The sequence below is a fragment of the Bos taurus genome, chromosome 7, assembly GCF_002263795.3.
Source record: "Bos taurus isolate L1 Dominette 01449 registration number 42190680 breed Hereford chromosome 7, ARS-UCD2.0, whole genome shotgun sequence".
Taxonomy (NCBI): domain Eukaryota; kingdom Metazoa; phylum Chordata; class Mammalia; order Artiodactyla; family Bovidae; genus Bos; species Bos taurus.
Genome location: NC_037334.1, coordinates 20595348 through 20618729, shown reverse-complemented (window position 1 = coordinate 20618729; position 23382 = coordinate 20595348). Strand labels below are relative to the sequence as shown.

Sequence of the window (23382 nt, the reverse complement as noted above, 5' to 3'; positions counted from 1 at the left end):
TGTTGGGACTAGGGGGTGCCTCAGTGTGTTTCCCATTTGCAGTCTTTCCTTGGAGGGTGAAAATTAAGGAGCTGGGTGTCCCTCACATCCACTTTGCAGGAGCCCTAGGCAGGTTGGAGCCCCAGATATAGGGCCTGGGGGTAATTGAGTGGAGGGCCTTCTCTCCATATCCACCTGTCCAACCCAGTGCCCTCAGGACACCAATGGAGGCTCCTCCTTATCCCACCTGTGCTGGGCCTGGTAGGACTTTATCTGTGGGAGGGAGTTGAGGGGGTGTTGAAGATGGGAGTTGTCTCAAGGGCCAGAAGCTGGGCTGGAGGCCTGCTGTGGGGGTGCTTAGCTGTGTGACTTCTGGCCAGTGGCTGTCACTCTCTGGGCCTCAGCCAAAGGGAAGTGGAATGATGCGTGGGGAGGTCCAGGCACCTCCTGCTAACACTCATCTGGTTTTGTTTCTGGGGAACCTGCAGGGTGCAGGGTGCCTACTGAGGGTGCTGGCTGAGAGCCCAGGGGTGGGAGTGTGGACCTCAGGTTGTGGAGAGAAATCCCTAGAGAGCCTTGGGGGGCCCCTGGAGGCTGGGCACCAGGGGCGCTGAGAACACTGACTGTGGCCCTGTGGCCCCTGCAGCCAGCAGGAGAATGGACATCCAGTATTGCATTATTCCCATGATCACTGTCTCACCCTTAATTTTTACAATGGGGGGCCTGGTTGATTGCTGCTGATGGGATCGTGACTCCCACAGGCTTGTGAGCATCTGTGCATTTCATGTGGAAGGGAAACTGAGGCTGGAGGGGCAAATACTGGGTCCCAAGGACTGACCAGAGGTGCCCCTCACCCAGCTGTCACACACCTGTCTCCCACCCAGGCCAAAGAAGCAGAAGTGTATCTGTGGGGTGAAGGAGTGACAAGCTGAGCCGGGACCCCCACCTTCCCCAGGGGTGGTGCTGGGGAGGGGAAGGGAGGGGGTGGGGCTATGACATCTGACAGCCACCAGCCAGGGGTGAGGTGGGGGCACCCCCATTCCTAAGGGTCTGTGCGGGGGGCCTCCCTGCTGGGACCAAGAGAAAGGCAGGGAAGAAGTGGAGGTTTCTCTGGAAGAGCGCAGACCCATGGGTGCTGGCTGTTTTTGTTTTTAAGATCGAGAGATGGAGACAGAGACAGAGGTGGAGAGGCTTGGCAAGAGCAGAGGAGAGAGATACACAGAGACAGAGGGAGGGGGAGACTGACGAAGCCTCCCCCCATCCCCACCCACAGGGGAAGGCAGAGAGAGGGCGGGAGTTGGGGAGAGAGTTGGGGGGGCAGGGAGGCCAAGAGACTGCTTCCCCTCTGCTCAGATCTGCGCCTCATCTAGAGAAAGGCCTTGCCTGGTGCCCCCAGCCCAGCCAGGGGCTCAGGCCAGGAATTGGAGGGGCTCCCACTGATCAGGGTCCCGTCATAGTCCCCTCCAGCCACCTGCTGGGGGTCGGGCCCCCTCTGGGACCCTCCCTCGGAGAGGGCTGGGTACACATGCCCTCCCTTCCTCCCAGGTGCCTGATGTGGCTCGGGCCCTCTCTCGCGCGATCGGCTTGAATATTAATACCCGCCCTGCCCGGGGCAGGAGCCCGCTATCGCTTCGTCCGCCACCGCTGCGCGGCCCCCTTTATGGTAATCGTATATGCATTTGCATGTTAATGACAATATTTGTCTTAAAGCGGAGGTTGTGAAGGGGGCCGGTAAGGAGGGGGGGGGCCGGGTGGGGGCCTGCAGTTTCCATGGGAGCACCAGCTGCTCGGCTGGCGGTTGGGGGGTGACGGAGGGTGGGGGGAGAGGCTGGAGCACGCCGAGCTCCAGGCATGAAATTCCGTGTGTGACGTGCCAGCCCCAGGGAGCCGGCGGGCTGGGCGGCCGGCAGGCGCTGCCCGGTGAGGAGGGACGAAGGGAGGGGACAGCGGCGGGTGGGCAGGGAGGGGGCGGGGGGCAAGCCACCAGGGCTGGCTGTGTGGCTTCGAGCTGGGCACGCCTCCCTCCATGCCTTAGTTTCCCCAACCACTCCATCCTCAGGGGGCTAACAGGCTTTTATGAGGCCCTGGGGACCTTATGGGTGACCATGACATCCTTTCTGCCTTCCGTTAGGCAGAGTGCATTGGTTGAGCGCCTGTTGTGTGCGGGTCTGAGAGTGCAGGCAAACAGGAATTCCTGGGGGGCATGATGGAGTCAACAGGCTGTGAAGCCATCTATTAATGGAACCACTATTTCTTCCAGACCCAGGATACAGTGTTGGCAAAATAGAGAAATATCCTCTCCCAGACTCCTCCCACCCCCAGATCCCATTTGGTGGTGATGTGCTGCGGGGGAGTTGGGGGGGGCGGCGGGGAGGGGGGGCCCACACAGTGAGGAACCGGAAGTTCCAAGGCATTGATGTCAGGGCTGAGATGGTGGACGCACATCCGCAGGGACAATCCAGAGGAGGCCCCAGCTGCTGCAGGTGTGGAGCCCAGGAGGGCTTCCTGGAGGAGGCAGTTGATAAGGGAGAGCAGTTAGGATGTCTGGTTTCTCTGCATCTTCTTGGCTATGGAAACTTGGGCAGCTGCCTTCAACTTTTCAAGGCTCAGTGTTGTCATCTGTAAAAGAGTTGTGAGACCAGTGGGGCCTCCCATCTTGAGGAGAGTTAAGGGAGATGAGGGCCAGAATAGTGGTTAAAGCTCTTGACACAGGGCTGGGCGCAGAGCCTATGCTTGTTATGCTACTAAGCTGAGACCTGAAGGATCTGTTGATGGGGAAAGGTGATCCTGGCAGAGCATGTGCAAAGACCCTCCAGGTTAGGAGTGGATGGAGTTTTGCCTTGGTGGGGAAACAGCAGAGGGTCCTGGGAGCCCCATGGTTCCCTTTTGATGACATTTGCTGTCTCTTTAAACCCTGATATTGGCTGATGAGACCCTGGCCATTAGGAGCACTCAGTAGGACCACACTCATTCATTTAGCCAACACTTTCTGAAAGCCTTCTGGGGCCTTGTACTAGGCAAGAGAGATCTGAGACCCCCCTAATGAGCAGAGCTACACATTGGCACCTACAGCTGGAATGGTCAGGGTGTTTCAAAGGGAAGGGGTGCAGTGTTGAGAGAACTGGATAGGGAGTTGAAGGCTCTGCCTAGGGAATCCAGCTGGGTGGAGGAGGGGGATTAGAACTGGGGCTTTGAAGGGTGAATAGGAATTTGCTAGGTGGAGAAAGCATTTCATGTGTTTATTCACAGAAGCGCTTTCTATGTTCTGAGCCCTATGGTGGATGTGAAACACAGCAGTGAGCCAGCCAGGTGACTGTCTCTGTCCTCGTGGATGTGGGCAGAGGGAACTGGGTTTGCAAAGGCCTGGAGGTGTGAAGGAGCACAGCTGGAGTCGAGGAGGAATTAGGTGAGGCATGGTAGTTGAGGCCAGGGAGTCAACCTTGAAGTCAGGGACTCAACCCTGAAGGGCCTCTTATGCTGCACTGAGCTTGGATCTTTACTGAGGACACTGGGGAGCCATGGAAGAATTTAGAGCAGAGGAGGATCTCAGACCCGTGTGGAAAGAAAGCTTCATGTCCTGTTAACTGTCATTGCTACCATCAGCCTCTTGCCAGCCTCCTAGCCTTATCTGTAATATGCACACTTCTCACACACCTGGGCGGATACAACAGAAGCTTCCCCTTGGGGTTGAGGCTCACAGTGTGGGATGAAAAGGACACAAATAAACAGACACATGCTTAGGTCACAATGGTTCTTAGAGAACCAGCCCCTCCCCCATGGATAGACAAGGAATTGGGGCTCAGAGACAGGCAACACCCACACCCAAGTCACACAACAAAATAGTCTCCCAGCCTGAGACTTGACCCACCTTGGAAAATAAATAAGGGAAGTAGGGAAAGAGATGTGATCGTGGAGATGTAGACTCAAGGTGAAAGCCATCCAGGGTTCCTTGTTCTCCTTGGATTGAAGGTGACCAGGGCCAGAGGGAGGGGCTGCTAAGTTTGGAAGACATGGACCTAGCAATAGTCCTGTTGATCTGGGGTCATGGTGATCATCACTGACATGTAAGTTCTGTGAGGGTAGGGACCGTGTCCTGTTCACCATTTTGAAGTGGAGCATGTGGATGAACAAAGGCCTAGGGGAAGGAGAGGATGAGAGGGTGAGGGGGTGCTTGGGTGTGGCCTGGCCAACAGATGATGTGTAGACGGCTACAGGCATGAATGGATGGATGGTGATGACTTGGTGGGTGGATAAGTGGATTGCTGGATGCAAGTGTGGGTAGGTGGATGAAAGGCTGAATGGACTGATAGATATCTAGGTGGATGAATGGGTGGATGAATAGATGGATGGATGGATGGAGGAATGATAGATGGAAAGATGGTTGGGTAGACAGATGATGGAGAATGGAGGAATAGAAGCATAGAGGACTGGACTAAGGGAGTGGATGGATGGCTGGAAGGATGGAGGAATGGATGCATGGAAGACGGGTGGATGGATGGAGGGATGCATGGGTAGACGGGTGGATTGATGGAGGGATGCATGGGTAGGTGGGTGGATGGATGGAGGGATGCATGGGTAGGTGGGTGGATGGATGGAGGTATGCATTTGTAGATGGGTGGATGGATGGGTGAGTGGGTGGCTGGGTGGATACCTTCTCAACATTTACCACCTTCCTCCCCATCAGGGGAATGGGAATGACCATCAGCTTTGCAGCCCAAGAGGCTTTGTTTCTATTCCTGACTCTGCTTTTCATTTCTGTGTGATCTTGGACAAGCCGCCTTATCTTTCCTGAGCCTTAGCATCCTCACTTGTAAAAGAGAAGGAGTATTGAGAGTTCTCTTACAGAGTAGTTGTAAGAATTAGCATTAATTTGTAGAATGCAAATAATGACAGAGTTAACACAATCCCTGTCAATAGCGTCTTGCACATCATTGGTGTTAATAAATGGTCAGGTAGCCAGACAGTTAACAACCTCTGTCCAGTCTCTGGGGTGTGCCAGGCATTGTGCCTGGTTTGGGAGGACGCAAATCAGTCTGGGAGAGAAGAGGGATTGACACTAAATGAGCAAACAGCTAAGACTTGAGTAGGAGCAAGTTGCTATGGAGGAAGTAAAGAGGGATGTGTGTTGAAGGGTGAAAACTTACTGCGGGTGACCAAAGATGTCAGGAGGTGACATCTGGGATGAGCCCTGCATGGCAGATGAAAAAGGTTGTTCTAAAGCCAAGAGAAAGGCATGCCAGGAAGTGGGCACAGCATGTGCAAAGGTCCTGAGGTCAGAATAAGTTTGCAGCATTGGGAGAACGGGGTTAGAGCAGAGTGAGTCAGCAGGAGAGAGGGAGGAGGGAAGGGCAGGGAGGGGACTTTGAGCTTTTACAGGTAGATTGGTGGGAGCCCTGGAGGGCTGTGGGTAGGGGAAGGTCAGGGTCCTTTAGGGAGCTCTGAATCTGGGGAAAGTGAACTCTGGGTCCTCCGTTTTTGAGGTGGGGAAACTGAGGCACAAAGAGTCCCAGAACGTGGCTGGACATTTCTGCCACCACAGGTGAGCTCAGCTCCTCTGAGGGACTTCTGAAAGGTGGCAGGTTGCCTGGAGGTGCCACAAGGGTAGATTGTGTGAGCTCCCTCACCAGTCCTCTGGCTTCCCCCAGCAACCTTCGGGGGTGGAGTTCCCCACATCCGAGAGGTGAGAAGGGGGCACTCATCACATCCTTGTCCCTGACCCTCTGCTAGGAGGAGGAACCCGAGGCCTCATTCCCGCCCCAGCTAGGGGTCTCCAGAGCAAAATGATATATGTGGGAAGTGCAGGCTCAGAGAGGGGAGAGCACCTCCCCAAGGACACACAACAAGTTCATCACAGCAGTGTCTATGCTGGAAGGGATTTGTCGTCATCTAGAGCTACCCCTGGAAAAGGCAATGGCACCCCACTCCAGTACTCTTGCCTGGAAAATCCCATGGATGGAGGAGCCTGGTAAGGTGCAGTCCATGAGGTCACTAAGAGTCGGACACGACTGAGCAACTTCACCTTCACTTTTCACTTTCATGCACTGGAGAAGGAAATGGCAACCCACTCCAGTGTTCTTGCCTAGAGAATCCCAGGGACAGGGGAGCCTGGTGGGCTGCCGTCTATGGGATCAAACAGAGTCGGACACGACTGAAGAGACTTAGCAGCAGCAGCAACAGCAGAGCTACCCCATGTGGTTAGGCAGAGCTGCAAGGTTGTTTATTCACCTACTTACCCACCCCTTCTCTCAACTGGTTTTTGGTTTTTTTTTTGAGTCCCTGCTATGTGCCACCTTTGAGTGAACCAGACCTACTGTGTGACCAAGAGGAGTGCGATGCACTATGAGAAAGTGGACAGAACGCTGAGCAGTCCTAAGAGTGGTGATGTGTAGTGATTTAAAAAGTCAAATCATCATCTCTTGCTGGGATCCAATAGGGAGGGATCTGGTGAAGTGGGCCTCACCCAGGGCGATCCTTAACCAGGGAACACTGGGCAATGTCTGGGGATATCTGTGGTGGTCATGACTGAGGGGGCTCCTGGCTTTGGGTGGGGCCAGGGGTGCTGCTCCATCCCCACAGTGGCCAGGACAGCACCCCCACACACACACAGAGGATGACCCAGCCTGGATGCCAGCAGTGCCGAGGGGGATTCTGATCTAGGATCACACTAACATTCTGGCCTGAGCAGTTGGTGGTCAGCGTAGTGTCATGGAGATAAGCCCTCAGTGTGTCAGAACAGGACCGCAGAGTCACCCTGACTCTCCCTGTCTCACACCTCTGCTCCCCTATCCCTCCCTCCTGATGGCTCTGCCTTCTAAACCTCTCCAGTCCACTCATGTCTCCCCACTCCTCTGTCTACCCCATCACATCCCCTGGACTAGCTTAGTCTCCTCTCCCCTGATCTCCCAGCTCCCACCCTCACCAGCCACAGTCTGAACTTCTCCCAGCAAGCTGAAGGTCCCTGTGAGCACCTGAGTCAGGCCTCACCCCTCCTCTGCTCACAGTCCTCCAGGGCTCCCACCTGCCCAACGGTAAAACCCCAAGTCCTCCCCACAGCCCACAAGGCCCTTTATGACCTCTCCCCGCCTTTATGACCTCTCCCCTCCTCCATCTCTTTCCCTCTCTCACTCTGCTCCAGACACACAAGCTCCTTGCTGTTCCTTCAGTACACCAGGAATGGTCCTGCCCCAGGGCCTTTGCACAGGCTTTGCCCACTGTCTGGACCACACCTCCTCCCTATCCTCTGTAAACCCCACCTTCTCAGTGAAGTCATCCTGTGGACCTGATTTATAATCTCAGCCACTCTCCAACACTCCACATCCCTCTTTCCTGCTTCCTTTTTTTTTACCTCTGTGAAAATGAAAACTTCTGACGTACCATAGAGTTTATTTATTTTATTTGTGTTTCTCTCCTCCCAGTAGACTAGAAGCCCTATTAAGATGAGGTATTTTTGCCTTTTGTGTTCACTGCTATGTCTCCAGTGCCCAGAACAGTGAGTGCCTGAAACTCAGCGGATGGATGGGTGGATGCATAGATGGATGGGTGGATGGATGGATGGGTGGATGGAGAGATAGCTTGATAGCTTGATGTGTGGGTGGATGGATGAATGGGTAAATGAGTGAATGATGGATGGATACATGAATGGATGATAATGAATGGATAGAAGGATGGGTGAATGGATGGATAGATATAAGGATGGACAGATGGATGGGTGGATGGATGGACAGGCGAATGGGTGGATGGATGGGTGGGTGCCCTGATGGAGTAACCACTGGTGCAGCGATGGTGACTAAATCCATGGGAGCAGTCGACATGGGTGCAGGCAGAAAGTCATAGGTCCAGATGAACCCTGAGAAGCCCTGTTTGTAACGTGGGGACAGAGGAGGAGGCAGCAACAGAGGCTAAGGAGCAGCAGCCAGGGAGATAGAGGTAAGGCTAGAACAGTGTGCCTGATGAAGCATGAGCCCTGGGTCCTAGGTCTTGCCCTCCTGGACAGGAGCCAATGAGTTCATAAGTGGAGGGAGGGACAGTGAATAGGGGAGTGGGGTCCATCAGCCCCTCTGTTCCCAGTTAAGTGGGGGACTGCTTCAGGATGAGAGGATGGAGGAGGAGATGGAGAGGGCAGCCAGGGGCAGGGGTGGTGGAGAGGTGGCCACACAGCAGAAGGGAGTGTCGCCTATAGTGCTGAGTGGATGATGTTGTCATTTTATGGATGAGAAAGTGGAGGCTCAGAGAAGTTAAGTGGCTGGCCCTAGAGCACACAGCAGGAAGGCATTGGGCAGGGTTAGATCCCATCTTTAGTCACCAGATTAGAGCTGAATTTAAAGAACTAGAATTAGGGGTGTCAGTGTGTGGTGAGGGGGTGGGCTCAAAAGGGTTTGAGATGAGAGGTTCACACAGTTGGTTATAGCTGGGGAGGGGAGATGTTGGGGATTAGAGAGAAATGAAACAGGTTGTCTTTCCTGCCTCTGTTTTCCCTGCACACCTGGCGCATGATCGGTACTTCGGAAATACTGACTGACCCCATGCTGGGCGTGGTGGGGGAGGGGAGGCAGGAAAACATATCAATGGGGTCGTTGCCCACAAGGTGGTCTTGATATTAGCAGGTCATCTTGGAAGCAAAATCATTCATTTTGCAGTAAGTATTTACTGAGCACCTACTGTGTGTCTGACACTATTTAGGTACTAGGGACCCAAAACTGAAAAACCTGCCCCCCCCCCCATCCTCTTGGAGTGACATTTCAGTAGGGGAGAAACAAGGGGAAAAAAAAGTGACATTTGAGATGGTTCTAAGGGTACTGGAAAATATAGAACGGGGAGGGGGGCATGTTTGAGGACTGTCATTTGAAACGGAGTACTCCAAGGAGGTTTCACTGGGGGAGGTGACATTTGAGCCAAGACCTTAAGTAAGTAAGAGAGTAAACTGCAGAGATCAGAGGGGAAATACATCCCAGAACAGCTCATGCAAAGACCCTGGGGCAGGACCATTCCTGGTGTGTGGAGAACAGTCAAGAGGTCTGTGTGTCTGGAGCAGAGTGAGCGAGGGAGAGAGAGGAAGGAGAGGAGGGCAGGGAGAGGAAGGAGCTAGTTGTGCAGGGCCTTGTGGAAGGACTTGGGCATTTCCCTCAGGGAGGTGGGAACCCTGGAGGGCTGTGGGCAAAGGAGGGGCGGGGCCTGACTCAGGCGCTCATAGGCGCCCTCTCGTGGCTTCTCTGGGGAGGACATAATGGGGGGACGAGGGCGGAGCCGGGGACCAGTGGGGAGGAGAAATGAGCAGTCCAGGTGGGGCTGAACTAGGATGGAGACCATGTACAGTGGTCAAATTCTTCCTGGGCACGGGCTGTGTAATGGGCCAACGCTGAGCACTGGGGACACATCAGTGACATGCACGCTACCTGTCGCCAGTCCTCCTGCCCCAGCATCAGTCGGGGATGAGGAGATTTCCTGGAGGAAGAGTGACTCAGCTGGGACCTGCAGGTTGAGGAGAAATGAGCCAGGTAAAGATGAGGGTGAGGACGTATGGACCAAGGAAATGGCAAATTCAAAGGCAGGTCAGCGAGAGGCCAGGTGTATCTGGGACCAGGGTGCAGACAGGGACACACCAGTGTCCATCAGGATCAGTTCCTAGACGTGTCAAGCTCCCTGGGAAGTGACAAATATCCCAGACTTATGCCTGAACATGACAGCTATGAATAGTAAAAAGAAAAATAGTTTTTCCTTTTATTTATTTTTTGAGTTTATTTTGTGTTTTCTTGGTGGGGTTTTGTTTGTTTTGTCTCTTTCTTGGTCACACTGCATGGCTTGTGGAATCTTAGTTCCCTGACTAGGGATTGAACCCAGGCCCTCCACAGTGAGAGTACAGAGTTTTAACCACTGGACTTCCAGGGAATTCCCTGTTTTCATCTTTAAAACATTTTTTTTTTGTTGTTAGTTCATTAAATCAGGGTATTAGGCTCCCAAGACCTAAGTCATCCCCAGTGCTGTGGAATTTTCTGGGACTCAGAAGCCCTTTAGCCACCCCCAGTTTGCCTTTAGTAGCAGGGGTTGTTTCCGACTTGCTGTGTGACATCAAGAAAGCGGCTCAGCATCTCTGAACACGGGTTTGCTCACCTGTAACATGAGGATAAAAGTAGTGTGAAGCTCCAGGGATGATGGGGGAGGGGCTTCAGCAGAGCTTGGCTCCATGTACACAGCTGGTACATCTTCCTGGGCCACTTGGGGGGTTTTCTAGTCAGTCCTGGAGGGTCCTTTCCATAAAGACCTGCAAACCCTCAGATTCAGCAGGGCCCAAATTGGGTTCCACGTCTTCCTTCTAAACCGCTTCTCCTCCTGGGTTCCCATCTGTACTGGTTTGCTGGGGTGGCCGTTACAAATGACCACAGATTCTCAGCCCTGAAGGGCAGAAGTCTGAGATCAAAGCTCTGCTCCCTCCGGAGGCTCAGGGAGGGTCCCTTTGGCCTCTTCCAGCTTCTGGAGGCTCCACACATCTCTTGGCTTGTGTCTGTATCCGTCCAGTCTCTTCTTTCATCTTCCCCTGTCCTTCCATCTGTCTCTCCTCTTTTGTCTCAAATAAGGATGCTTGGCATTGGATTGGGGTCCACCTGGTTGTCCAAAATGACCTCATGTCAAGATCCTTGATTACATCTGCAAAGACCCTTTTTCCAGATCAGGTCCCATTCACAGATTCCTGGAGTGGATGTATCTTTTCTAGGGGGATCACTATTGAGTGCCTGAAGATGCTCCTCATCTTCTGGGCTTCCCCCAGCCCTGTATCCCTCACTCTGTCTTCCAGGCTGATGACACACAGGGAGGTGTGTCCATCTCTGTCTCTACCCAGCCTGGGAACCTTAGCATCTCCCATCAGTCAAAGTGTTGTCCCCAGAGCCCCAGCTGAACAGAGACCTGTTGCCGTGAAGGGACCATGGCTACTTCTGCTCCCTTTCTCAGGAGCATCTCCAGGACTGGAGAGAGGAGCATCCTTGTGGGCTGGGGGAAGAGCCCTTTGTCATGGGTCATGCAGATATGGGCTTAAGTCCCAGCCCTGTCATTTCTGTGGGTGACCTGGGCCACTGGGAACTTCAGCCTCCTCATCTATAAGGTGGACACTCTTCTCCCCACCATTGAAGGCTCTGTGGGGTCACCGTGGGGCTCCACTTTTGGGAAGCCTGTATCATTAATGATTCAGTTTATTCATGCATCAAACAATTGGTGTCTAGATTGTCCATGGCCCAGAAGGGTCTTTTCATGGAAACACTTAAGGCCACCTTTGTCTTGGAGTATGAAAGGTTTGAAGTGAGTTTTATGGAAGATGGTAGAATTGGGTACCTCTGCCACTCTGTACTCCAGGGACCAAAATCCTAGAGGTGCAGTGGATGGGAGGGAAGCCCTCAGCATCAGATATTCCTGGCTTCAAATTCCATCCCCACCCCTTACCTGCTGTGCAGTTATAGGCAAGTCACTTTACCTCTCTGAACTTCAGTTCCTCCATACTGTGCATCACATCCACCCCCCACAGGATTCCTGCAGAGAAAAGGAGGGTGTGAAGTAAAGTACCTAGGACAGCAACTGGCCTAGGGGCTCAGTGAGTTGGCTGTTTACTGGCACTATTATCATTATCTTATAATAATGGGGGATATTGTGGTGCAGAAGGATTAGGACTGGGGTTAAACTTCAAGGGTTCAAATCCCACCTCTGTGTGACTTTGGGCAGACAACTCAATGTCTGTCTGGTGTTTCAGTTTCCTCATCTTAAAATGACAAGAAAGATACAATGGTATCAATTCTTTCTTTTGGGCTGGGCTGAGGGTTCAAAGGGTTCATATGAGTGATGTCCCTGTAAGATGCTTGGCACTCACTGGACTTCAATTATTATCATACTAGCATTGTTACAACTTTGATTCATGAAATCCCAAAAGCCCTGATCTTGGAGCAGAGAACAGAGGATCTTGGCGAGAGGAGGGATCCTCAGGATTTCCCAGCAAAGAAATTTCCTCTCTAGGGGATCTTCTGCTTGCTTAAGCAGCAGTGACAGGGAGCTCCCTCCCTACAAAGAGCAAGCATGATGAGATAGATCAGTTGGTAGACTGCTTTCATACATTGAGGAAATCTCTTGTTTTCCAAAGACCCACCCCCCTCCATTAGTCCCTTGGGTGCTCCACCTTGGGTGTCAAGAGGTCAACCTTTGTCCAGACTTTGAAAATAAGGGTGGGTGTGAAGGAAATCATAGGGTTGAGCCTTTTGGGCAATTGGTTCTTGGAGGTAGGGCTGCCTTCTTGACTCACCTCACCTCTACAGAACTCCAGGGCTTGGCCAGCATGGGGCTTGAGGTGTGTTTTGCTGAATACCTGGCCCTACTCTTATCATGGGGCTTCCCTAGTGGTTCAGATGGTAAAGAATCTGTCTACAATGCAGAAGACCCTGGTTCTATCCCTGGGTGAGGAAGATCCCCTGGAGAAGGAAATGGCAACCCACTCCAGTATTCTTGTCTGGGAAATCTCATGGACAGGGGAGCCTGGTGGGCTACAGTCCATGGGGTCACAAAAGAGTCGGACATGACTGAGAGACTAACATACACACTTTTATGGTGGACAAGTCTGGTGTGTGGGGTGAGGGTAACCAGGGTTGGAATCTCTGAGAAGAGGCTCACCCATCGTGGGCACTGGCTGGGCTGAGAGTTCCCTGGGAGGGTCACTCTAGGACTAGGACACAGCAAACCAGACCCCCAATCCCCAACTGAAATGTGCTCCATGGCCTCTTCACCATTGGATCCAGTCCCAGATTATCTCAGAAAGGCGAGACTATTTTAAGGTTCCTTTCAGGGCGAGGTAAAGCAAGGGCCTGTGGTCCTCCCCATAGGCCCTAGGAGAAATTTTTAGAAAAGATACAAATTCCAGGTAGTTGTATCCAAGTGGTTGGCACACAGTTCACAGTGCCTCTGATGTTCCACTGTGTGACCCTGGGCAAGTCGCTTCCCCTCTTGGTACTGCAACCCCTCATCTGCAGAACAAGGACGATGCTAACAGCTCCTTTGTGGGGTTGTTGTGAGGATTAAATGAATCAATATTGAGTATAAGCTTATTAGCATTAAAAACTAGGGAGCTTTAGGGATTTTCCTGGTGGTCCAGTGGTTAAGACCCCACGCTTCCAATGCAAGGGGCCTGAGTTTGATCTCTGGTCAGGGAACTAAGATCCCACATGCTGTGCAGTGTGGCAAATAATAATAATAAAGAAAAATCTAGGGAGCTTTATTAACATCATTAGAGGTCTGTATTCATTGGGAACTGTATTTGTTTGTTAGGGCTGCCGAAATAATGTGCTTAAAAAACAGAAATGTATTTTCTCACAGTCCTAGAGGCCAGAAGTCTGAGATCAAGGTGTTGTTGGCAGAGCCGGCTCCTCCTGAGGCTGTGACTAGGAATCTGATGCAAATCTCCCAGCTTCCGGTGGTGCTGGAAATCCTTGTATCAACCAGATTTCTGCCTTCATTTTCACATGCCATTCTCCCTGTGTGCCTGTCTCTGGATCAAAGTTTCCCCCTTTATAAGGGTACCAGTCCTATTGGATTAGGGTCCACCCTACTTCCAGTATGACCTCACCTTTACTGTTATATCTGCAATGATATAAGATCACGTTCTAAGGTCCTGGAGATTAGGAGAATGAGTTGAGTTGATGGAGAAGGGAAACAATTCAGCCCTAATAGAAACTGAAATTCAAGGCTCTGTTTATCAAGAAATGGGTAAATATGACACATTTTCACCAGTTAGAAAAAGAAGCTAAGAGGCTGGGAAGATAGGGCCCAGTAAACAAGGAGACATTTCAGTACCAGGGACAGCAGCTTGCATGTTTTGCCTTTTTTTTTTTGGGTGGTTGTTTTTTTCCATCTATCTGGCTGCAAGCCTTCCAGACAGACCCACAGGCTGGCAAACTGTTGTTCAAGGGTTATACCTACACTCCTAGAGCCGACACATTCTGTCTTCTGCATATAGGGCTCCACAGGCAAGAAAAGACCCAAGGAGAAAGGGCTTTGCCCCTCTTTTATGCCTCCCAATTTCTTTCCAGCCATGCCTAATGTTTCTCAGGCCTTATGGCTATTTTCTTAGTGCCTCTGCATTCCTTGAAGACCCTGGAGATTCAATTCAGAAAATAGAATCTCAAAAAAAAAAAAAAAAAAAAAAGGCAGGAAGACGTGTATTGGGAGAAGATATGGGCATTAAATATAACCAAAAAAGGATAAGCACACACAATATATAAAGAGGGTGTATTTGTAATATCTCCTATTACAAATTTTTATTCTGGTAAAATATGCATAGCAAAATCTGCCATCTTGACCATTTCTAAGTCCACAGCTCAGTGGCACTGAGCACATTCATATTGTTGTGCAACCATCCCCACCATCCAGAACTTTCTCATCTTCCCAAACTCTGTCTCCCATGAAACACTGACTCCCCATCCCCTCCCCCAGCCCCTGGGCCCACCATCTACTTCCTTCTCTCTGTGGATCTGACTCCTCTAGGACATCATTTGAGTGGAATCATACTGTAAATGTCCTTCTGTGTCTGGCTTATTTCACTGAGCATCGTGTCTGCAGGGTTCATTCATGTTGTAGCAGGTGTCAGAATCTCCTTTCTTTGTGGTCCTTGTATAGACGGACAGCGTTTTGTTATCCATTCATCTGTTGATGGGTATTTGGGTTTTTTCCACCTTTTTGCTGTCCCGAACAATGCTGCTATGAGCACGAGTGTTTCTTTTCGAGTCCCTGCTTTCAATTCTTTGGGGATATATACCCAGAAGTGGAATTGCTGGATCATATGGTAATTCTATGTTTAACTTTTTTGAGGAACTGCCAAACTGTTCTCCACAGCCGCCGCACCATTTTACATTCCCAACACAATTTTTAAAAAAATGAATGTTAGAGGCTGTCCTCAGCTCTGCCTGGTGCCCCTTCCCCAGGGCCCCAGGGCACCTCTCAGGCCTGGGTCAGAGACTCCTTCCCACCACCAGGCCCAGCTGGTGGGAGCAGCCGGAGAAGTGAGCGCAGCCCAGCAGGATGCAGCTTTAATTAACTCCAGCCTGGGGCGAAAGTGGTACCCCCAGAGCTGTTCCCAGGGGCTCTGCACAGGGGGTCCCCGTCGGGGGAAGCTGAGAGACCATGGGAAGGGAGCTGGGGGTGGAGGACCCAGGACTCGACAGCATCAGAGCAGCCAACGATGGTCTCATTTCAGTCAGTGAAACTGAGGTCCCCTGGGGTTAGAGAGGCAAACCCAGCTCTGAGGCCCGGATCCCTGTGTCCATCCCAAAGAACTTGCCTGCATCTCCCACCCCACAAAATCTTTTAAAATATCTTTAATCTCATTGGCCTTTCTCTGGCTGCCTCCCTCTGCTCAGTTCCCTACGGTCTCTGTCTTGCAACCTTTCTTGTCTCTATGGCTCTCATGCCTCGCACCCCCTGCGTCCACTCAGGACGTCTTCCAATCACACCCCGGCTCTGGACCACTTTAGAGCCGGCCCCGCCCCTTGCCTCTCCTGATTGGTCCTTCCATTTGACGCCACGCCCCACCCCTCTAGCTCCGCCCCCGCATCTAGGTTGGTCCATTCCACTGCACCCTCCGAGCATCTGTTCTGATGGGGAAAACTGAGGCGCCCACACAGGTGCAACGGGCCATCCGAGGCCACAGAATTGGTTAGTGGCAGAGTTACTGTGCTCCTCAGTCCAGTGCTGAGGCTTCTTCTGGTTCCTTGGGGCTGCTGCTGCCCCTCACTATCCTCCTCCCTGGGGCGGCAGCTGTGCCGCTTCCCCCTTCCCCCACCCCCCATCTCACCCCGCTTTTTAGCATCAGCCACAGATTGAATTAACAGCTGATTCGCCTCTCTGCCTTTCCCGTCTCACCCTTTGGGAAGTGTGGGTATGGGAGGGGAGAGCTGAGCTACTCCTAACTGCCCCACCCCAAAGGGGGCTCCAGCCTCCTTTTCTCTATTTTTAAAATTATAGTGAAATACACATAATTTAAATTTACCACCTTAATCACTTTTCCTTCTTTTATTTCCTAAGCTTTTAAAATTGTGGTTAAATATACATAACAGAAAGTTTGCCATTTTAACCATTTTTAAGTGCAGAAATTAGTGGCTTTAAGTACACTCCTATTGTTGTGCGAACATCTCCACCATCCATCTCCAGAACTTTCTCATCTTCCCAAACTGAAACTGTGTCCCCATTAAACACTGACTCCCCATCCCCTTCCCCATCCCATGGCCCCCACCATCTACCTTCCGTCTCTGCGGATCTGACTCCTCTACGGATCTCCTGTGAGTGGTTCACAGTGGATTTTCCTGTGAACATGGGTGCACAGCCTCCTTTTCTCCTAACACTTCTATTTCTCTCCCCTCCAGGCTGTGCCTTTCTCACCTACTGTGCCAGGGACTCCGCCATCAAAGCTCAGACTGCCCTGCACGAACAGAAGACCTTGCCCGGGGTGAGTGCTGGATGCTGCTGGGAAGTGAAGGGGCAGATGGAGGGGATGCTGTCAGTTTGGGGAAGGCTAAGGTCCTTCCTGGGGTCAGCTGTGAAGCTCATCTGCCTCTGAACTCAGAAAGAGACGAATGGAGCAGAGACACAGAAATCATCACCCAGATGGGCATTTCTTGTGTGTTAACTGCATCCCTGGCTGTGCACTTCATGTCAGGGTGGTTTTGTGTGGTTGTGGAGGTTGCACACTGCCCGAGGGCACCTGGCTTCACATGAGAGTGTCACTGGAGGATGAGGAAGCATTAGCAGGCAGAGGGTCAGCAGGAGCAAAGGTCCAGGGGCAGGATGGTGCCTGGTGTGTTGGAGGAACAACCAGGAGGGCCGTGTTCCTGAAGCAGAGAGAGTGAGGAGGAGAGAGGGAGGAGGGGAGGGCAAGGAGAGGATGAAGGCAGATGTTCAGGGCCTTGTGGGCCTCAGGGAGGCCTACCTACCTGGTAGGACCCTACCTACCTCTCACCATAAGAAGGGAGGGGATTTTCTTTCCTCTTGTCCTTATGGAGCAAGTAAAGCTATGACTCCTTATGTGGTATTTCCTCCCCAGGGGAGGCTGGCCCAAGCTCTGGGCCTGCTGGTTCTCTCCTGTCAGCCCTGCCCTTTTTGGGTGGGCAGGAGGTCCCTGCCCCCAGGAAAGGATGGAAGGTCCCCTTCAGCCTGCCAAGCCAGGTCTTCAGTGAGATCTGTAGCACCCCACCCCGTGAGTTTGGGGGCAGGGGGTGTCACCTTTCCCTCTAGAAATCTCAGGGACCCTTCAGTATCAAGGGGCTTCAGAGGATGCTAGGGTGGCATCTTGCCATTCCTGCTGGGAGCATGGATGCTACACGGCTGACAGTGGACAATCTGGGGTTCACCTGCCAGGAACCGGAAGCTGTGGCATGAGTTTGACTCAACTCTGAGCAAGCATCCAAAGGTTTGGGGGGTGGCCTCAACCTTACCTTGCAGAGCAAAGAGCCCCTCTTTGAAAGATGAAGTGGCAGAAGCGAGAGCATACGCTCTGGCGGCCACATCAGCGGGCTCCTTGTTTAGTTTCTACCTGGTGTTGCCATGTGACGATGAACCAGCACCGGATCTTCAGCACCGGAAGAGTATAATGCGGTGGGGTAGAGGGAAGAAACTGTTGAGGAGGTCACTGAGGGCTTCACTGAGGAGGTGGCATTTGAGAAGAGACTTGAAAGATGAGGAGGAAGGACATGCTAGGAGAGGGGACCAGATACGCAAAGGTGAACAAACACCATCTGGATTCACTCTTTTCCCTCACTTGGACCTTCGCCAACACCTCCCCAAACCAACAGGAAACTGGAGGGCAGGTCTGTCCGTAGCACCCAGGGGCACAGTGGGGTTCAGTGGATTCTATTAGTTATCTCCCGATGTGTCACAAATTACTCTTCAGGGACTCCCCTGGCAGTCCAGTGGTTAAGACTCTGCACTTCCACTTCAGGGGGCACAGGTTCGGTCCCTGGTTGTGGAACTAGGATCCTGCATGCCTCACTATGTGGCCAAGATTTTTATTTATAAAAATAAATAACAAATTACTCCTTAGCTTAGTGGCTTCAAACAATCAGCATGCATTGTCTCACAGCTGCCAGGGGTTAGGAACTGGGACATGAGTTGGCTGCATGGTTCTGGCTTCTGGTTTCTCCTGAGGTTGCAGTGGAGTCGTCAGCCAGAGCTTACTGTGGCTGGCAAATCTGGCCCAGTGCATGGCTATTGGCTGGAGGCCTCCGCTCCTCTCTGTGGGCATCTCCCCAGTGCTTGCTACTTGAGGGACCTCATAGCATGGTGACTGGCTTCCCTCAGGGCATGTGATCTGAGAGTGAGCCAGGAAGAAGCCACAGCGTCTTTTTTTTTTTTTTTTAATATGTATTTATCTATTTATTTGGCTGCACTGGGTCTTAGTTGCAACATGCAGGATCTTTAGTTGCAGCATATGGGATCTAGTTCTCTGACCAGGGATAGAACCTGGACCCCTGCATTGGAAGCATGGAGTCTTAGCAACTGGACCATCAGGGAAGTCCCAGTCTCAGGGCTCTTTGTCCTCCTCTCTCTGCTCACTCTCCTAGCACAATCCAATTCTTTCATCCGTATCTATCCTGCCAGCCAGCCAGCAACCTTTTATTAAGCACCTACTTAGTAGGCTTGATGCTGCACTTCTCTTACCAGTTCTGTGTACAGAAGATACCCCTTGGTGACTCCTTCAGGCACCCCATACCCAGCAGAGCTCAAACTGCCCACAGCATCCCCTTTGAACCAGTTTTTCCTCCCTTCCCCTTGCCCCGCCCCAGCTTCTTGTGGTCGCTGGCAATCCTTGGCCTGTAATCCTTCCAATTCCTGCCTCTGTTGTCAGGTGGCCTTCTCCTCCATATCTACATCTCTGCCATCTCCACTGCCTTTCTCTTATGAGGACACCAGTCCAGTCCTGGTCACCTAAATCCAGGATGACCTTGTGCACAGATCTGTCACTTAATTACATCTATAAAGATACCATTTCCAAATAAGGTCTCATTCATAGATTGCAGGGGTTAGGTATTGGACACGTTTTGGGGCAGGACAGCCATTCACTTCACTGCAGGGGGTGACCACAAAATGAACAGCTGGATGGAAGGGTGACTGGGGAACTGCATCTCAAGGGAGAACCAGGTGACCTGTGGTGATGACCTCCTGGAGGGCAAACAGGGCAGCTTTCTGGAGGGGAAGCATTGGAGCTAGTCTTGAGTGACTGGGAGGGTGTTGGCAGATGGGGGTGATGTGAGCACGGAGCGTACTGAGACGTGGAGGCAGGAGTGTGCCTGGCAAGCTGAGTGTGGGAACGCACGAGAACCTAATGGAAGTTTACTGCCCCCAGGGACACTGGGCAATGTCTGAGGACATTTGTGATGATCATCTTGACCATGGCATCTCGCAGGTACAGGCCAGGGCTGCTGTTCCACACCCTACAGTGCACAGGACGGCCCCCCACAACAGAAAATGATTCAGGCCAAAATCAGCAGTGCTGAGGTTGAGGAACCCTGTTTAGGAGAATAAGGAGCTGGTGAATGTTCTAGAACAGTACTAAGAGAAATATGTAGAATGCATACCACATACAGCATTTAGATTTTTCTAGGAGCAGCGTTTAAAGAGTAGAAAGAAACAGGTGAAATGAATTTTAATGCTTTCTTTTATTCTAACCCACTGTCCCAAAATCCTATCAAGAGGCTGTCAGTAGGGCCCATGTAAAACTTACTAATGAGATAGTTCACATTCTTTTTATTTCATCCTAAGACTTCACTTTCACTTTTCACTTTCATGCGTTGGAGAAGGAAATGGCAACCCACTCCAGTGTTCTTGCCTGGAGAATCCCAGGGAGGGGGAGCCTGGTGGGCTGCTGTCTCTGGGGTTGCACAGAGTCAGACACAACTGAAGCGACTTAGCAGTAGCAGCAGCAAGTGTTTGAAAATCTGGTGTGTGTCTTGCACACCCTCAATCCCTCTCAACCAGAACACTTAGTGGTTACCAGAGATGCTCAATGTGGAGTTGAATTTTATAAAATTGACAATTGAAAAAGTAGATTCCTTTCCTCAAGTTGTTGTAAACCTACTCAGAGCTTTTCCAAGAATGGAGTCAGTTTTTAGACTTTTCTGGAGAGGATCAGAGAACAAATGTTTTCAGCTTTGCCAGCCATACAGCCTCTGTTGCATCTGTTGAAAGCACAAAACAATCACATTGAGTGTGGCTAAGTGCCAATAAAACTTTATTGACAAAAACTGGCTGGGGCGGGGTGCAGAAAAGGGCTGTAGTTTGCCCATCCCCATATTGGGCTATCATCATCCAATAGAATTTACTGGATGTTCTGTCTCCACTGTCCAGTAGGGTGGACACTTGCTCCGTTTGGCTATGGAGCCTTTGAAAAGGGGTGAGTGTGACTCAGGGACTGAATTTTTAATGTTATTTAATTTTAATAGATGTAAATTTAAACTTCCACTGGCTACATGTGGCTAGAGGCTACTGTCCTGAACACTGCAAAATCTAGAATGTTCTAGATCAGGGATCAGCCACCACGTTAGACAGTGCAGATCTAGAATGTTCTAGACTGTTCAACAGTGTAGACCTAGAATGTTCTAGACTCAGGAGCATGGTGCAGCATCATTATACGTCTAGGTTAGGGAGTTGTCTGTCTCGTTTTGACACCAGATCACAGCTGAGGAGGGATTAGGGACCTCAAGCCACCTCTTCTCCTCTCAGGGCTCAGTTTCCCTCGTGTTATCATTGTCCCCCAGCACTTTGGGGGCACTTCATCCAGCTGCCATGTCAGCAGGGCCCTGGGTCTGCTCTGGCCCCATGTGACAGACAAGGGAACTGTGGTGAGAGAGGAGGGGACTTGTCCTAGGTCACCCAGGAGGGTGAGCACTATGGCTCTACCCACCCTGCTTCACAGACCTTGAACCTGTGGCTTCTCTGCTGGAGTTTCCTGTAAGCTGCTCCCTGCGCCCTGGAGGTGAGGGCAGATGTCTGATAAATAAAGAGGAGGCTCAGAGCTAGATCCTGGGGACAGAGGGGCTCAGCTTAAATTTTTTCTTAAAATTTGAAAAATACTGCACATTTAGTGAAAAGTGCATGCAACCCAACTGACTATAAAGCAAGCACCCATTACACTGTGCACCCGGAAACCACCCCGACCCACGTCCCCAAGCCCAAGCCCCTCTCTTCTCCTTGGAGGAACCCCTGTTCTGACTTTTATGGCAATCAGCCCTTCCTTTTCTTCCATTACCATGCGGATGAGATTCAATATGATGCTTTGTAGCTTTGTGCTTTGTCATTGCTGTGTGGTATTCCACAGCCTGGATGCACCGTTTATTCATCCATCCTCCTGCTGGTGGACATGTGAGTTGTCTCTAGTTTTGCTGTTAAGGCACAGAGATCCTTGCCAGTGTTTTGCTCTGGGTGGACACATGCCACGTTTGGGTCAGTCTCATACACAGGAGTTCGGGATCCCTGAATATGTGTGTCTTCCAATTCTGATGAGAGAAGGGGTTGTCTTTGGGGGTGAGCCTCCCTCCACAAGAACACCCACAGAAATGGAACCAGTCTTACAGTAGGAGAGCTGGAGGCTTGCTCACTAATCGCACAAGGAGACGTGGGGTCTATTGGACAGGAGGACCCTTTACCTGTCAGCATGTCTGAGCACAGGAGTCTAAGCCTCCCCATAGGTGTCAATGCCAGAGAATGGAGTCTTGGCTGTGGAAGAAAGCCTGCCCTGCAGGGTCACATGCTGCACATGCCTGCGCACTGCCCGGGAGACAGGGGCCCTGGGCTGGGCCATGTTAGAGACAAAGACTGCCAGCACCTTTCCTATCCCTGTGTGTGTGTGTGTGTGTGTGTGTGTGCACGCACACGCATTGGGGGACACAGTACAGATCGACACCTCTGTCTCTTCATCTTTTGATGAACGAGGGAGTGGTCCCAGTGGTTTGCCAGCTCAGTGCATCTTCCCCCACCTTGGCACAGCCGACGCCCCCTCCCCCCCGCAATGCTGTTTTCTGTAGCAAGTGACACACACCCCTTCCAATTCCCACCTCGAATGTGACAGCAGAGTCCATGGGGGATGCAGTTTAATCAGATCTCAGCATTCTGGAATAAGATCCTACAATGAATAACAGAATCCAAGAATAGAACCCAGCATGGACCACAGGACCCTGGAATCCACACGGGGCCGACGCCTCCGATTGTTACAGGGATTCTCCGCTGGCCTGTCAAACCCAGGGTGGGGATCCTGGGGATGGAAGAAAGTCCCACTCTGGCGACAAAAGGCAACAGGTCCAGTTCCCACCTCGAGGATGGCAAGGGGCTGGTGGCCATTTGAGGCAACACTATCTCTTTCTTTGTGAAGCTCTTGGGAGTGAGGGATGAGCCAGATCAGGGAGCAGCCATGCAGCGCATCGGAGCATTCTGGAAAGGGATGAGTTTGAGTTTGTCAAACTGTGAGCACCCCACCAGAGGCCCCTCCCTGAAACCCTGAACCCCCTTCTGTGTACATAGGGGTATCTGAAGTGGTCCCTTTGCAGAACCCACCCCCACATTTCATGACTTGGCTCAGAGTCAAGCCAGTCCTGGGAGTGAGCAGGAGGCCCCTGAGGAGCCAAGTGTCTCAGGATATGGTTTTTGAGGCCTCAGTGTCCTCATCTGTAAAATGGGTTTGTGGTGTGTTTGAGGGTCCTGTGAGCTGGGACACACCAGAGGCTGAGCATGCACTTGGCAAATACACAGCCGAATGAATGAACTCATCATCCCAGGAGTCGAGCTGTGGGACTCTGGCCAGTCACGTCTCTTCCCAAGCTCGTGTTCTCCCGTGAAATGGGGACAGCTCAGACACGCCTGGCACAAGCTCTTGGGTTACTTCCCGTGCCGGGCACTCTGCCCAGCACGCCTGCCCAACTCTTGCCTGTGGGACAGGAGTCTGGAAACCATAGGTCTTGTCTTGTCTCATCCTGTTTGCCGCTTGTGCACCCTATGCTGGTTCTTTCTCAGGAGGAGGTCTTAGAGCCCCTCACCTCAGCCCTGACCCTGGAAACCCCTCCTAGAGAGGAACAGAATGTGTGCTAAGGGTGGGGGGAGATGCTGTCATCAAGGCAATGACTGGGCAAAGCAACTGAAGCAGGGAGGATGGAGGGGAAGGCCTCGGGGGGAGGTTACATTCCAAGGGGCTTGTTGGGCAAGGATGGGGTGCACAGGGGTGTGCTCCAGTCCATTGTCCTCAGGGAGGGGGAGGAGAAAGGGGCAGGAATGGTTGGGACAGAGCAACAAAGTTGGCTCGGATGCCAGGATGAGGAGTTGGCACGCCACCCCAAGGGCAATAGGGAGCCACGGCAGAATCTAGAACAGGAGAAGGGCTTGCATGAGAGAGGAAGAGCATGG

General features: G+C 51.8%; 1 protein-coding gene across 8 annotated transcripts in view; it reads left to right on the top strand.

Annotated features, from left to right (window-relative positions):
• CELF5 (CUGBP Elav-like family member 5) overlaps positions 1–23382 on the top strand; it is a 51448-nt gene that overhangs the window by 2331 nt on the left and 25735 nt on the right. For 5 of the 8 annotated variants that reach the window (XR_003035532.2, XM_024995027.2, XM_024995026.2 and 2 more), the window contains exon 2: positions 16362–16444. Coding sequence is in view for 5 of the 8 variants with exons in the window: in XM_024995027.2 (XP_024850795.1) it covers positions 16362–16444 (83 nt within the window). In the remaining 3 variants the exon portion in view is untranslated. Of the gene's footprint in view, positions 1–2630; positions 4044–4087; positions 9474–16361; positions 16445–23382 lie in introns of those variants that run through there. The other 3 variants (XM_059888668.1, XM_059888671.1, XM_059888667.1) reach the window with 3 other exon arrangements.